The 15,527-nt window shown below is 38.2% G+C and overlaps 1 protein-coding gene across 2 annotated transcripts in view; it reads left to right on the top strand.

Moving 5' to 3' along the window:
* The window catches only part of LOC121313173 (uncharacterized protein KIAA2012 homolog), a 177,078-nt gene that overhangs the window by 144,136 nt on the left and 17,415 nt on the right, over positions 1 to 15,527 (top strand). For both annotated transcript variants that reach the window (XM_041245465.1, XM_041245464.1), the window contains exons 10-11: positions 7,744 to 7,795; positions 9,409 to 9,564. In XM_041245465.1, the coding sequence (XP_041101399.1) occupies positions 7,744 to 7,795; positions 9,409 to 9,564 (208 nt within the window). The remainder of the gene's footprint in view (positions 1 to 7,743; positions 7,796 to 9,408; positions 9,565 to 15,527) is intronic.

Genomic DNA, 15,527 nt, shown 5'->3' with positions numbered 1-15,527 from the left:
GGTTTCTTTAAAGGCCAGCTGATTCGACATAGCTGTATGTTTTTGAAGTAAAATAAATAAAAGGCTTTGGATACTGTCTTACTTTTCTGAATTATTTTTTTTTTAATATAAGAAGTGCCGTGACAAAGTATACAGTTGTAGCACACTCTGATTTGTTAATGTAATGAGGTCATTCACCTGCAAAGTAAACATCAATCAAGCATTTTTATATACACAACACACAATAATGTGTTATTCATTCTACTCACCCATTTGAACATCATGATTAAGCCCAGTTTGTAAGGTTTTGAGTGTAGCTGGAATGGATTTTTTTCATTATGCCATTTTTTTTTTTAAGAATCATAATTAATTCTAAATATGCTCCTAAAAGGTTAATTGTAGCCTTCTATGATTTCTCAATAAATGAACAGTCTCTGTACAATTAGCAACATCGACATTCAGCAAACTGGACACCTGCATAAAAACAGCCAGAAATTACAGTTAACAGAACTGTTTGTCCCATCTCAGCTAACTTATGATTGGACTGCTGCAGAGAAAATACAGGTCTTTGATTGGTTGGTGATATCACCGGTCTGATTTTAGGAAAACGTTAACTGCAGATGCCCACCTCTCATACTTAATGCACAGCAACCTATGGAATAGCCAAATAAAGCAATGGGCCGCAAGATGGGTGTATGTCGTATTTATACAATTAATTTACAGATGTGTGACAACACGCAGCAAAGAGAACAGGCAGGACCCTCTCCCCTCTTCATCCTTCTCTCAGTCTTAATTTCCATACTTTGATGACACACGTTGGATGCCGATATGCCTGTGGAGCAGTGAAGAACACATATAACTGTATATGTAAACACACTACCGCTGTCCATCATATCAATACAGTGATAAAACACATAACTGATCCGCCCATCCGGTGTGTGCAGATTGGGAGGTTCTGTACTATTGTACCCAACTCCAGAGTGGACTGTTATTCTGATACTATTTGAGCCAGCGGTGCACAGTTATTGGAACTAGCGAATCGCAATTAACAAGCAGATTTCGCAAAATTCAAATTTGATTGTAATTGTTTAAATAGTTGACTACTTTTGTGTATTTTGATTATTGTTTTAAATGTGATTTGCCTGTGTCTTAATTGTATTTTATTGTGTGTTGTTCTTGTTGTCCGAATGACTTGCTGCTCCCTTTTCTGTTTAGGTCTCACACGTAAAAGAGGTTTTAATCTCAATGTGACTGCAAGGATAATAAATAAATTATATATATATATATATATATATATATATATATATATATATATATATATATATATATATATATATATATATATATATATATATATATATATATATTGACTGTTGATCTACTGAAAAAACTTTTAAAGGAAGGTATTGCATAGTCGGCAACCACTTTGGGGTGTTACAAGTACTAATATATTTGTGCACAGTTTTTGCAAAGGCTTTGTTGGGCACACAAGCCATCGTCTTATATATTATAGATTATAAAACAACGACTCCTGTGTCTAGATAAAAATTGGTTTTCTGAATAATGTGTCGAGAAGGGCTAGTATTCCGATAGTATCCTAACACTAAGTGGGTATTTGGTATCACGTTTTCAGAATACTGGTATCCAGAATACGGACAGATTCATTCGGAATAGCCTGCTTACATGGCATGGAATAGCTATTCAAATTTCCCACTATCTGAATACAACTGGAATCCTGATAGAACAGGACAACCGGAACAGGTACCCGGATAGCAATATAGGTGTAGTCAATTGCACCTACCATGCGCGGCAGGTGCGCAACCTCATAAAAACTCTGCATTATCTCCTCACTGTTTGCTCTGGTACTGGGGAATTTAATATGTTCCTCAGCACATCGCAGCAACGCGGTTGTGAACCGGTCGAGGTGGCGGACACGGCTGACTGGGTGATCCCCACTGTATCACCTGCTACCTTCTGGAAGGTCCCGGACACTACCAATTGCTCAGACAAGGCATGACTGCGCAGGTTTGTTCTAGTCAGGTCATCATGCAGCATGTGGCATAGATGAGTCGAGACAATACCTGGACATGATTTGCCCATTGCTGAGCTCCTCCTATGTGTGCCGAGGACAGTGCAGCCTTTCAGCATATGTCTGGGTTGCTGTTGCTGGTTGTGCCTTGCATCATTCACATCCACATCTCGACGGACACGCTGCATGCTACCCACGTTTCCCATTGTTGCCTGTTTGTAGTCAGTGCTGGAATGGTAGTGTGCGCAGAGTTAACGCAGTCCTTTTACAATCCTTATTCTGCGCATCACAAATCTGGTTTGGTGCTTGGCGCATACCTTTGAATATACCAGGACCACACATATTGTCGGCCACTACCCCCATATTGTGTGATGCATATTTCTGCACAGCGCAGAATGGATTGTGATGCGCAAACGGACATTTTGAATATGGCACAATTTCAGCACAACGGCCATTTGTGACGTGCATACCCCTCTGCGCGGTGCGCAAACCATTCGAATATTCAGGTTTTCCTGTTTCTTTATGTAATAAAAATAATAAATAAATAACAACGCAGCATTTTGCTAAAACCACCTAAAAATAGTAAAAATGGTAACGTGCAAGACAAGACGATACAATTACAAACAAACAAAAGCACAACACTCACAGTTTTCAATAACAACATACTTATGTCCTTCTGGCTTTAATGCACTACAAACCAATGCAAAGGAACAGATTACGATTCTCTGCCCCCCTTATATGCTGTCACGCATGACCCCTTGGTAAACGAATGCAGCTGCCTTTACCATCTGCGGCTGCTACACTGTTTCCCTTCCAGGTCAATATGTTTTTGCAACAGAGTCTCACCTTTTTCCAGACTGACTGACTTCCCGACCCGGTGAAAGAACTGTCAAGCCAGCCTGTCAAAAAACCTCTGTCCTCGCTTAGTACCCTCACAGGTCGGGAGGGAAATTTACAACCAAGTTCATTGTATTTCTGTCACACCCGCCTACCATCATTCTCTCCCGCAAAGTGGAACGAAAAGCTGCTCAACTGGCAGCACTGCTCTCATTTGCTTCCCCGCCTACTCTATGCAAAGAATGCCTACATCAAATGCTTAAAAGGGCAGGTAATCATTTCCACGTTGGCTTCAGATTTAGCCACCAAATAAATATTTATTTTGCAAAAACACAGATTTATTTTTTCAGATTAAATGCAAACGACAAAGAATTAACTTTAAAATGCTGACAATAATATCAAAATATATTTCAGATTTATCTTTTAGCTAAATGTTGACTCGCCAAGTGTAAAAATAAAAGATTTAAAGACTGAGCTTTTTTTACCCCCAGATTTAATTGTCATCTTGACTTTAAATTTTAAATTTGTGATAAATCTTTTTAATATTTAAAAATTATATCTGAATGTACACATTTCAAAACTTTTAATTATGTTTTTGTTACCATTTATGTATTAAAAAGATGAATCCGGAAAAAACTACACCTGGCAAAATATTTGTGTTTTTTATTTATTTTATTTTTTTACACTTGGTGCCTGTGATGATGTGGTGGGTGTGGTGGTGAAACAGATGTCACAGAGTCACTGGTACAGGTGCAAATACCCCAATACCAACAATGGTATAGGGTGTATTTTATTAACAGGAACATAGTCCAAATCAACAAAAATGCAAATCATAGGTCCCAATAGAGCGAGTCCCTCTCTGCTCTTTGGTGCACTTTCGGGGTGGTGGAAAGTGCAGGTGCTCAGGTGCTGAAGTGTCCAGTTCAGTTGTGCGGTGTCCAAGGTAACAGTGCTGGCACTATTGCAGCAGCTCCTTGACATGACAATTCACTCTGACCCCGGTCCTGATGAAAACAAGCAAAATCACGTAGCACACAAACAAAACACACAGCTCAGAGGCCCCGCACTTGCAAAATGACAGCCCTTATATGCCATGAGACTCCACTCCATGATCAGCACAACTCGGCACACCTGCCAGTTGTCTAATGCAGCACAGCTGATCACAGTAATCTTGTCCCCTAATATGGTCATTCCTCCCTGCACTAAGATGGCCAACTTTTTTTTCTGCCCCTCTCTCCAAGCCGGCCCATCTCAGTACAGGCGTGCAAGTACCTCTGCTTAGTGCCCTCTTGGGTCGGGAGGGAGATTTGCAGCTCAGATCCTCTCGCTCTCTGTCACAGTGCCCCATAATATAAACATCATATAGATATTTTAATTAACATCATGTAATCAAAGAAGCTACAAAATTATATTGCAAAAGTCTAGTGGAAGCCATAATAGTAGTACAATATTCAATGTTACATTTGGTAATGTCACATTTTTCAGTTTTTCATTACATATATTTATTTATTTATTGCATTTATATATCGCTTTTTATACAAAAGTATTGCAAAGCACTGTACAGTACATAGCAGAAAAAATAACAAATCACACTACATTTGTATACTATGCCACTGTGGCAAAGTGCCCGCCCCTGTGTGTATTTTGTGTTATATGTTGTATGTTAATGTTGGTGTATAGTCACCGGTACAAGGGATATAAACGGGATGTAAATACAGTATAATCGTAAATCTCGAAAAACTACTCACTTCTAAATCTTTTGTAGTCATTTTTGTATTACTTTAGTATAAATACTTGTTAATTTGGATTCATATGTTGTTTTTTTCTGACTTTATGTGAACGAAAAGACACACATTTGCCTGTTTTCCCATTGGAAATAGTGATATTTTGAAATATCACTGTCCTGGTCACAAAAACAAAGTTTGTGGGGAATAATAGCCATTTTCTATACTTTTGAGGCATAAGCAATTAGGAAATAACACTTACTACCCAGGAACAAAAATTGTGTTACCTAGTGTTAGCAATCGAGTCTTAGTACAGCTGCATAAAAGCAGCATGTTTTCACTCACTCGGGGTTGTTGTGTGTTCGGTGAGTGGAGAACGGTTGTGGAGAGGAGAAAATTAAAAACGAGAAAAGTAAACAAAATAAAATATATATAACTGTTGTTTTCACTCACCGTGTATGTTTGTTAGTCTGTTTTGTTTGCCTGTTTATTTTGACCTCACGTGCCGTGTGCTGTTTTTGTTACAACCTTTTTATTTACTGTTCTGTTCTTTCATTAAATGCTGAGCTCAAGCAAGCGCTCAGCTCCACCCGACTCCACCTCTCTGTCATTTATTTCCTGGTTCCTGTTTCTGGTCTGAAGTTCCCCACTCCGGCCTTCTTTGTGACACGGACACATAATACAAAAGCAGAAATTGTAAAGGTACATTAAAACCCACTAAGATAAAAAAAATATTTTATAAAAGTGTGTTTTTAGTCTTGACTTGAAAACTGTAACGGTCCCAGCTTCCCTGACAAATGAAGGCAGAGCATTCCATAATTTCAGAGCTCTACAAGGAAAAGCCCTCCCTCCCATGTTCCTTTTGTTGACCATAGGAATAACCAGCAGCCCTGCATCCTGTGATCTCAGAGTGCGGTTTGGTAGATATAGGGTCAGTAACACTTGCAAATAAGTAGGTGCTAATCCATTCAGGGTAAGTTAACAGCAAAATCTTAAAATAAATTCTATATTGCACAGGGAGCCAATGTAAAGAGGCCAAAACAGGGGTACTATGTTCACTTTTCCTGGTTTTAGTCAGAATTCTAGCAGCGGTATTCTGAAAAAGATGCATTCGGGATACTACACGTTTTAGGACACCGGATAAAAGTGCATTACAATAATCAGTTCTAGATGAAACAAAGGCATGCATTAGTCACTCGGCATCATATTCAGAAATAATTGGTCTAAGTTTGGCTATATTTTTCAAATGGTAAAAAGATACTCTAGTAACTTCCCTAATATGAGTCTCAAATGAAAGATCAGGATTAAAGATGACCCCCAAACTCTTAATTTCTACTTTAAGGTTTGCTGAGAGACTGCAAGGGTCAAGCTTTTAGTTGGTTATGTGAGCACACTAGCATAACCTCTATTTTATCTGAATTCAACATTAGAAAATTTTGTGACATCCAATACTTGATGTTTGTAAGGCAACACCCAGACAGAAGAAATTACTTGCTTTAAGGACAAATATAGCTGGGTATCTTCAGAATAGCAAAGGAAGTTCAGTCCGTATCTCTGAATAATGTTACATGCATATATAATGATAACAACAAGGGACCTAAACTGGAGCCCTGTGGAACACCACAGGCAACTTCCGATACGTCTTCAGGTAGGGTTTTTTTTTTCAATGCCTTTTGTTACAGTTCTTCGATCTATTGACAGACCAATTATCATCATGAATGTTTTGCCTCGTCTCAGTTTAAAACATTTAAACCTCAACATCAATAGATCGAAGAATTGTAACAAGAGGGATTTTTTTAAACCCTACCTGAAGACGTTACACACTGTTGTTATGCTTATGTGTTTATATTGTAGATCTGCATTGGCTACGCAAAACTCATCTGTCTACAGATTAAAAGGTGACAATTTGTTTTTAATTGAAAGCACTTTGGAGATTATACACACACAGCACAACCTGATTATGTGATTTAAAAGTTGAACCGGCTTTCAATTGAAATGTGTCGGTTCAGTGAGAGCTCAAAGGAAAACTATTCGGAACTGCTGTGTTCATCCTATCCCTAGTCTACAGTATCAAAGGCAGCACTTAGATCTAGAAGAATTAACATTGATGAAAAGCCAGAGTCAAAGCTTATTATCAGATTGTTCACAGCTCTGTCAAGGGCTGTATTGGTGCTATGTGCAGCACGAAAACCAGACTGAAACTTCTCAAATATACCATTAAGAGTTTGAATTTTTTGTAATTTGAATTGAAACAACTCTCTCTAGAACCCTATCTAAGAATGGTAAGTTAGAGGTTAGGCTATAGTTATTGAAGACTTTAGGGTCCAAAAGTGCTGAGGAAACTATCCCGGAGGAAAGTGAACCATTTCTAATGTTTAAAATGTGGGTATTAAAACACTGAGAACATATTTTAATAGTTTTGTAGGAATAGGATCAAGAGAGCATATAGTAGCTCTCATATGTTGAACTAGCTCTGTCAGTTCCTGTAAGGTATGGGCAACTACAAAGTGATATGTAATTTAACACGTTAATGTAACATTATTCAGCAGGTTTTGTTTGATATTATGAAGCAAAATTTGTTAATTGTATAGGATGATACAAAACTTTTGGCCATAGCTGTGCACTCAATAAGGAGCTGGCTTTGCCATTTGCTACGTGTATTTCTGTGCGTGTGTGTGTTTTATGTGTATGTTAATGTATCTGCTTGATTACTAATATAATTTGTAAGATCATTTTTGGATATTAGTGTCAATATTTCTACTACTGCACAGAGTTAAACTTGCAAAATAAGAATGAGCACATTTCATTAACTCCACAGCTAGATAAATAGCCATTTCCTAAAAAAAAACTTCCAGCAAAAATATCCTATTTTTAGTTAGTTCTGTGGACTGAAACAGACGTCTTCCCCTGATTAATAAAGGAAAGAGGGAGACTGGCTGTTCACTGGAAGGGTTTGAAGAAACGTCTCGAAGTAAAAAGACCTCCTGTTCTTTTCACACAGTGCGTCACATGCAAGCGTTCAGCATATTTTCACGCCTTCAAGTTGGAAACCAATAACAGCTTTGAAAAATAGGCCAAATTTATCTTAATTCATGAAGAAGAATGTTATTTCATTTTATGGAATTAGCTTATGGCCAGTAGCCCTGTATATTAATATACATTGGTTCATTTTAGGTTTCCATGGAATCTCTAATGATGTTGAAGCAGGCAATGGAAAGGGCTGCTGGTAAGATTTCAAAAATGTTTAGGAAATTAAAAAATGAATTGCCTGTGTTAGTTAGTATTTGTGATTTGCCATGATTTTACTCTGCTTTATTGCACTTTGCTATATTCATAATATACTGCAGTAAAACATTTATAAGTGATAATGTATTCTATATTAATGTTTTTATTCATGTCAATAAGAATGTACTGAAGATGCAAAGGGGTGTGATACTTCCATTTTAAAAGATTGATAACATTTAAATTGGTGAAATAAGTTTCTAAAAGGAAAGTTTTACAAATTTAAAAATATAAGCTGTACACATAATGTTTAAATGTCAAAATGAATTCCCTTTTCTGTTACATTAAAAACAAAAACATAAGTAAAGCAGTCAAAAGAAGAGGTCAACTGAACACAATGATAGTAGATCCTCAGTTTGTAAATGTTGAGATGGTTTTGTGTTATAAATGAGTTGATTTAATTGCTGCCGAATACTGTGAAAGGCATTGTGTAGGAGTGTCCTGCCCCTTTATGTTTATTAATGTTTTTTGTTGTATGTAGTGTGTTAATGTTGGTGTTTAAGTATAAAATACACTGGATATAAATATGGGTTACGAGCACAAGTGTTTAAAACGTATATTTGTATTTGGGCACGAGGATTGCACAGTACTTCGCGTGCAGGTAAAATGTAATAATATGTGAGCACAGGAAATTGAACTTCATTAATTCACGTGCAGTTGTACCGAGACTCCAATTGAATGATTGATTAGCAATCGAGTCTCTTAGAGCTGTATAAAAACAGCATGTTTTCACTCACTCGGGGTTGTGTGTTCATGTGGAGAATGGGTGAGAGAGAAGGCGACATCTCAATAACAATTGCTATTTCGTGCTGGAAGCTCCAGCACGGTGCTTGTTTTCTGTTCGTCCACGTCTGTTTTGTTTGTCTGTTTGTTTGGCCAACATGCCTCTTTGTTTCTGTTTTGTTTGTTTAAATCTTTTATTTTCTATTATTATTATTTAATAAAACACTAACCGTCCCTGTGCCTCAGTTTCACCCGCTACTTCCTGAGTCTGTGTTAGTGGTCTGACGTCACCACTGCAAGCCATCCTGCTCACAGTCATGTCTCCATTTTAAACTATGAAAGCATGTCTGCCTGCGAATTGGGTTCAGTTAACCAACTTCGTGCTCCTTACTGCAGTTGTTTTAAATAAAATAAAAAGGAGAAACATCTGTGAGCAATAAACATATGAAATGAAACCCTAAACTTTAAAGGAGCAGTATACAGCATCAACCTAGTGTATATACTTATACATTATAATATCATAGCATTATAAACAGTATGGCTCTTTCACATGTTGACCTACTCCCTTTTCATATTTTCAGTGGAATCTAATTTGTGCTCATAATCTAACAAAATAAAGGGTTAAATTACTATACATTTGCAGATTATGCCAAGTAAATGCCTTTCTCTGATCATTCCACCCCAACCATAAGTAGAAGATACATTTTTAATTACTACCATTATTATTTTTTTTTTTTTATTAGAAAAGCGTGTCTTAATTCTTCTGTAAATACACATCTTAGTTGTTATGTTCAACTATTGCTGATAACCCTTTTCTTCCTGTTGCTTTGATAGCTGAGCATGGCATTCTGCCCTCTGGCCTGCAGGTGGATATGAATACTCAGAGTGAGATATTGAAGGGGTCCCTGTTTCGCAGCTGTGAGGAGATTGGAGACAGGGTTACACAGAACAGAAAATTACCTACTTTGGACTCCACATGCATGGCTGAAGGTGAAGTATGAGCTGCCTGTATGTTATTTACAAGGAAGCTGCTTACTGAAGAAACATAATTTAATCAATACCAACAATGCCAGAAGGCAAGCATTTTGTTCTTTATTATAAGGTGTGGTAAAGGAGGTGCTGTTAATTTTATAATTGAGGAGTCTTTCACAGTGTTAAAAGATACTATAATGATGTTGAATAGTGTTCAAATATTTTAGTTATGTGCTTGGTTAGGCATTAAACTATATGTTTGTAGCCTTTCTAACCACAGCCCAGCCAAACTTTTAAAATTATATTCGGGCTGGCAAATTAAAATTTCTGGCCCTACTTAACAACAAGGATGTTTGCCACCATATTTCAAAAAGCAATAAAGCAATTTTAATGTTAGAATTTAGAAACAAAGATTAGTTTAACTTCCCCTGCTTGCACATGTTTTTTTATTGTATTTTTATATCAAACATGTTTATTTAGATCAGAAAAATGTCTGAAAATTGTGCTGCTTTTTTCTTTTTCTTTGTTAATCAACCTGACTATAAAAAAGCAGCTCTGTTCATCGAGTAGGAATCAAGCGTTCCACATAGTCCCAGTCTTCACCTGTAACCAGTACCTTAGGCCAGTATGTGTGCCTTAATTGTATTTCTGAATCTGAACTGTCTAGACATGCAGATTTATGAAAACCCATGACTAGAAACACCCTTATTGTTTTTGATCATGACAAATCTGTGTGCTAAATGTTTTATTTTCCCTGGCCGTGACTTCATGCCTTTGGGGTGCATGTCGAAGAGCTGATTAATGCACTGCCTGTTACCACTGGCAGCCCAGTTTTGGATCTGGTCTGCATGGAATTCATTCTTTGCAGGTGTAGGTGGGGATTAAGCTACATTAGTGCTGTGTCTTTAATAATCATACTTATACAATACTACCCACGTTTCTCACATTTATACAAAGCATTATTTTATTACTTTTGTTTTAAAAAATCAATAGAATATGCTGTAGTATTTACCTATGGTATTTTGTAGAATATATACAATTCTACCTACTGAAGAACCATAGTGTTGTAGATATTATAGTAGATATTGCAGTTTGTACTATAGTACTGTATTATACAGTGTAGTATCTACTAAAATATATACTGTAGCGTGTACTATAGTATATATTGCAAGGTTGTATAATAGTAGAGACAACAGTACCTAATATAGTTCTTTTACACTGTAGGGCTGTATTTTAGCAGACTACAATAACTAATATAGAACCATATTTGTGTTCTCTTATTTTGTAGAATAAACTACACCTACTTTTATAACAGTATTGGTGTAGTATATAACGTATTGTACATTATAGCTTTTTAATGTAAAGGATTTTAGAATAGCGACTTGGCATCAGTTTAATTTCTGTATATCAAAGTGCTGGTGTGCGAGGTTCCCTGCTAAGATCCATTAATTAGGTTGTATACTAAACCAAAATGACCACCATCTAGATCTAAGCACCTCTCATGTAGATAATACGTTAAAACCATCAAACATGCTTCACATGCATCTAAAGCTGATTAAACCCCAGACCCTTCCTATAGGAATCAGCGATTTTAAAAGCATGACATACAGCATAACATGAATTTAATAGTATTGTATTACAGTACTGAATAAAATACTGGAGTGCATACTATAGTACACTGTAAGGTACTGCAGTGCATACTGTAATATTGTACAGTAAGTACTGTACTGTAGTATTCTATGATATTCTATAGATTATTTTTAAGAAGGTATGTGGCAAAGTGGCTTGCATTGTGCAGGTGCAGGAGTGATGCGGTGATCAGTGAAAGCGGACAACAAGAATCCAAAGTGCAAGGAGGTTTATTTATAATCCTGGTCTGGTGACAGTAAATAATAATCCCAGGCTATACGCAGAAATGTGTATTGCACATTTCTAAATAAAGGGTTTGCAGTCCCAAATAATAAACACAGTCAGTATTACACACACAGAATACACACGCGGTCACCAGTCTTGGATGTGTGCTGCAGTGCTCGTGGTGCAATACAATATATATTGTGACACAGGTGTAGCTATGTCTGGTTTATTGCTGGCTTGTGGCGACAGCTCCAGAATGTGTTAGATGTCTACTAATAATAACAAGCAACAATTAAAGATGAGAGAAAACAAACAAAACACTTGCGTACAATATAACAACACTGGTCCTTTCAGGTCTTTTCCTTAATCATAAACGAAGGAACAGATCACATTGCTCTGTCCCTTATTTGTACCTTTACTCATGATCCCTTGGTAAACAATTGCAACCGCTCCTCCAGTCCGCGGCTGCCACATCGTTTCCCTTCCGGGTCGATGAGTTAGTGCACCGGAGCCCCGCCCCCTTTCTAGATGATCAACTTCCTTTGCATTGTCCGGCCATCCGGTCCAGGGTACTCTGTTCCCTTTACTCAGCACCCTCACAGGACGGGAGGGAGATTTACCACCAAGAATCATTCTATTTCTGTCACATATCCCACCGCTGGGATAAGACAGCACCCAAACCAACATCCGATGCATCGGTGTGGAGGATGATTCTCTTGGTAAAATCTAGTGTGATGAGTGTGGGGGCCTGACAGAGTCTTCACTTAATAATATCAAACGACCCCTGACATTCTACTGACCATTTAGTCAAATTTGGTGCACTCTTTTTGGTGAGGTCAAGTAAGAGGTTAACCACTGTGGCGTACTCGGGGATGAAGCGGCATTAATAACTGGCTAACCCCAATAGCGACCTCAACTAAGTCTTGGTATTGAGGATTGCAACATCTACTAAAGCCTGGATTTTGGTGATAATGGGTTTGAGTCTCGTTTTGGCCAATGCACATTTTCACAAGTTAGCTGTCAGCCCGGCGGAGCTGTAAATAACCACGTCATCAATATACGCTGCGGTGTATTTCCGATGTGGGCGCAAAACCTGGTACATCAGTTTCTGAAAGGCAGCGGGCACACCATATAGCCTAAACGGCATGGTTTTAAGGTGAAACAGCCCTTCTGTTGGTGAAAATGTGGTTTTCTCTCTAGAACTGCAGGTTAAGGGGATCTGCCAGTATCCCTTTGTCAGGGCCAGAGTAGAGATAAACTTTGCTGTTCCCAGTCTGTTGACCCGAGGCATGAGATAGGCATCGAACTTGGCAATAGCGTTTAACTTACGGAAATCAACGCAGAAGGGGTTGGTGCCATCCTTTTTGGCCACTATCACAATTGGACTGCACCACTTGCTCCTGGAAGGCTCAAGTTCGAGCATCACCCATACCTCTCTGCTAACGCCACTTCGTCGACTTTCTGGATTTATCACCAAGAATCATTCTATTTCTGTCACAGGGTAACATTTTAAGAAAAACCTATTACAGTTTTATTCACAAAAAGTATTCAGTGCATTTGCCTTCTATAATTTATTATTTTAGTCATTTAGCAGATATTTTTATCCAAAGTGACTTACAGATATTTAGAGTGAATTATGCATCACAACTGCTGCTGCAGAGTCACTTACAATAGGACCTTGATTACACATCTGATCCAAAGGACTGTTAAGGAGGTTAAATGACTTGCTCAGAGTCTCACACAGGGAGTCAGTGGCTGAGCTGGGATTGAACCTGGAACTGGTAACAAGCTCCTTTCTTTTAACCACTGGACCACCAGCCTCTTTTAGTGACATCTATTTTAAAGCAGCCAGTAACTGGCAGTGGCAGATTTGAAAGTGGCATTCTAATATAAATCTGGCATCTTTGTTCATTAAGCGATCCAGTCATTTTAATTTAGTACCTAAATGGTTAGTGCCAAGTTTCTACAAACATAGGCAGGGGGACCGCATCTGTTTAGTTGATTAATAATAGGGTATGGCATTAAAGAATTTCAAAGCAAGCTTATGTTGAAAACATTACTGCAACAGTAGGTACAGCCTAGGAGACAGTAACAGAAAGTCACGCATTTGTCCTACTGTACACTCTGGCCCATATTCATAAAACTTAACGTCTCCTTTATCGTGCCAGTAATAATATTTAATATGGCAGTATTTCATTGGGAGATGAGTACATGCCATTTACCGTCAGAAATCATTCATTGTGATGTTAGAATAACGTGCCCTTAGAGACCAATTGTATCATTAGCATATTATTAGTCTTATTCATAAATATGTATTGGGCCGTTAATTGACCCTTACAAGCATAATAAGACATGCCTCAGACCAGGCAGAGAATGCGATGCATCTTAACGGTATAATTTCCTAGAATAATTTATGCTTAGGAACATGTATTTAAGCCAATAGTTATAATAATAAAAACTTATATGTTTATTCAATAATTACGTAATTTAAGTATCTGTTATTTGCAACGCATAGATTAAATTGCATTGTTAACTCATCTGAACAGGATATGCTGCTTACTGGTTGGAAAACATAAATCAAGTTTGTAGCCTACTTGTTACTCTAAGAAAATGGCAGGTTTTGTTGTGCTTGTCTGCACTGTACATCAAGAGGAGGGGGATATCTTGGAACATGATATTTCCAGAAGAGTGAGAAGTCCCTGCAGATCTGAGCTGCGACTTGCTGTGTATTACTCTGATGATGTGATTCGTAGCAGGTAGCAATTTAACATTCACCTTTTTGGAGAACTAACATGCTAGAAACAAGTCTGTCCCCGCATTAATGCATATTAACTCAGTACGTGATTAGGATTCTGATGTTGGCGAGTTTTTCTGGCTGGAAATTACCGCCATCGTTTATGAATATGGCCTTATGTTTGGTAATGCTTCTTCTTGTCTGTTCCATACATTACTCTTTGCAAACCATGTTGCTGCTTAAAAACTCTTACTTCCCTTTAGTTTCTCTGCAGTGGCTCTTGAAGGCAGTTGAAGAGAATCTATAGAAGACCATAAGCTAAAAAAAGAGGCTCATTTTCTAATGCAAGAATGGATTTAGACCAGTGTAATTCATGCCTTTAGACATGTAGACACTGTCTAGTGTACAAAGTGCTTTTCAAAAGCATAAATACTTGCACACTAAGCAATTAGATGTCTGCAATTAGATGCCTGTATGCATAATAATTTGGACAAGAGTTCAGTCTATACATATATACAGTATGTCCCTCTGCCATGGTCCGGCTCTCACCTTGCATCCAAGACATCGAGGCTTGGATGTCTGTCAGTTTTCTTCAGCTCAACATAAACAAATCTGAATGTCTTCTAGTAGGGTCTATAGCTCAACTCAAAAATCTCAATATTGCTGCCTTGAACCTCGGAAACTGACCGGTGCTGCCTTCCCCCACTGTACAAAGCCTTCTGGATAGCACTTCTGGATAGTAAACTCTCCTTTGACTCCCAAATCTCCTCTGCAGTGAAATCCTCCTTCTACCACCTCCGAAACATCTCAAAGGTCCTTCCCTACTTTTCTCTCCCGGATGCAGAGATACTCCCATGCATTCATCTCCTCACGACTCGACTACTGCAACTCTCTATGGTGGTCTTCCATCACGCAGCATAAACCGATTGCAGTTGGTTCAAAATGCCGCTGCTAGGATCCTTACCACATGTAAAAAACATGATGACATTACCCCCTGTCTTTTCCAGCTGCACTGGCTACCTGTAAAGTAGAGGATTACTTTCAAAATTCTCCTGCTTGCTTACAAGGCCCTTAATCACACAGGTCCAGAGGATCTCTCCAACCTGCTGACCTGCTATGTCCCTGCACACAAGCTGAGGTCCTCTGACTCTGGCTTGCTTGTTATACCCAAGCAAAAGTGCACCACACTCAGAGAGCGCTCTTTTAGCTTCATGGCCCCGATTCTCTGGAGCTCTCTCCCAGCTTTAGTGCATGCAGCTCCCACAGTCTCAACTTAAGACTTACTGGTTCTTTTTTGATTTCAATGCTTTAAGCCTGATATCTGTTACTAGCTGTTTTCTAAAGTGCTGTTTCAGGTTTTTCACTTCATCTTATTCATATGATTCTGCATGAC

Source organism: Polyodon spathula, chromosome 3 (assembly GCF_017654505.1).
Source record: "Polyodon spathula isolate WHYD16114869_AA chromosome 3, ASM1765450v1, whole genome shotgun sequence".
Taxonomy (NCBI): Eukaryota; Metazoa; Chordata; class Actinopteri; order Acipenseriformes; family Polyodontidae; genus Polyodon; species Polyodon spathula.
The sequence above is the reverse complement of the archived record's forward strand: the minus strand, read 5'-3'. Positions and strand labels throughout refer to the sequence as shown.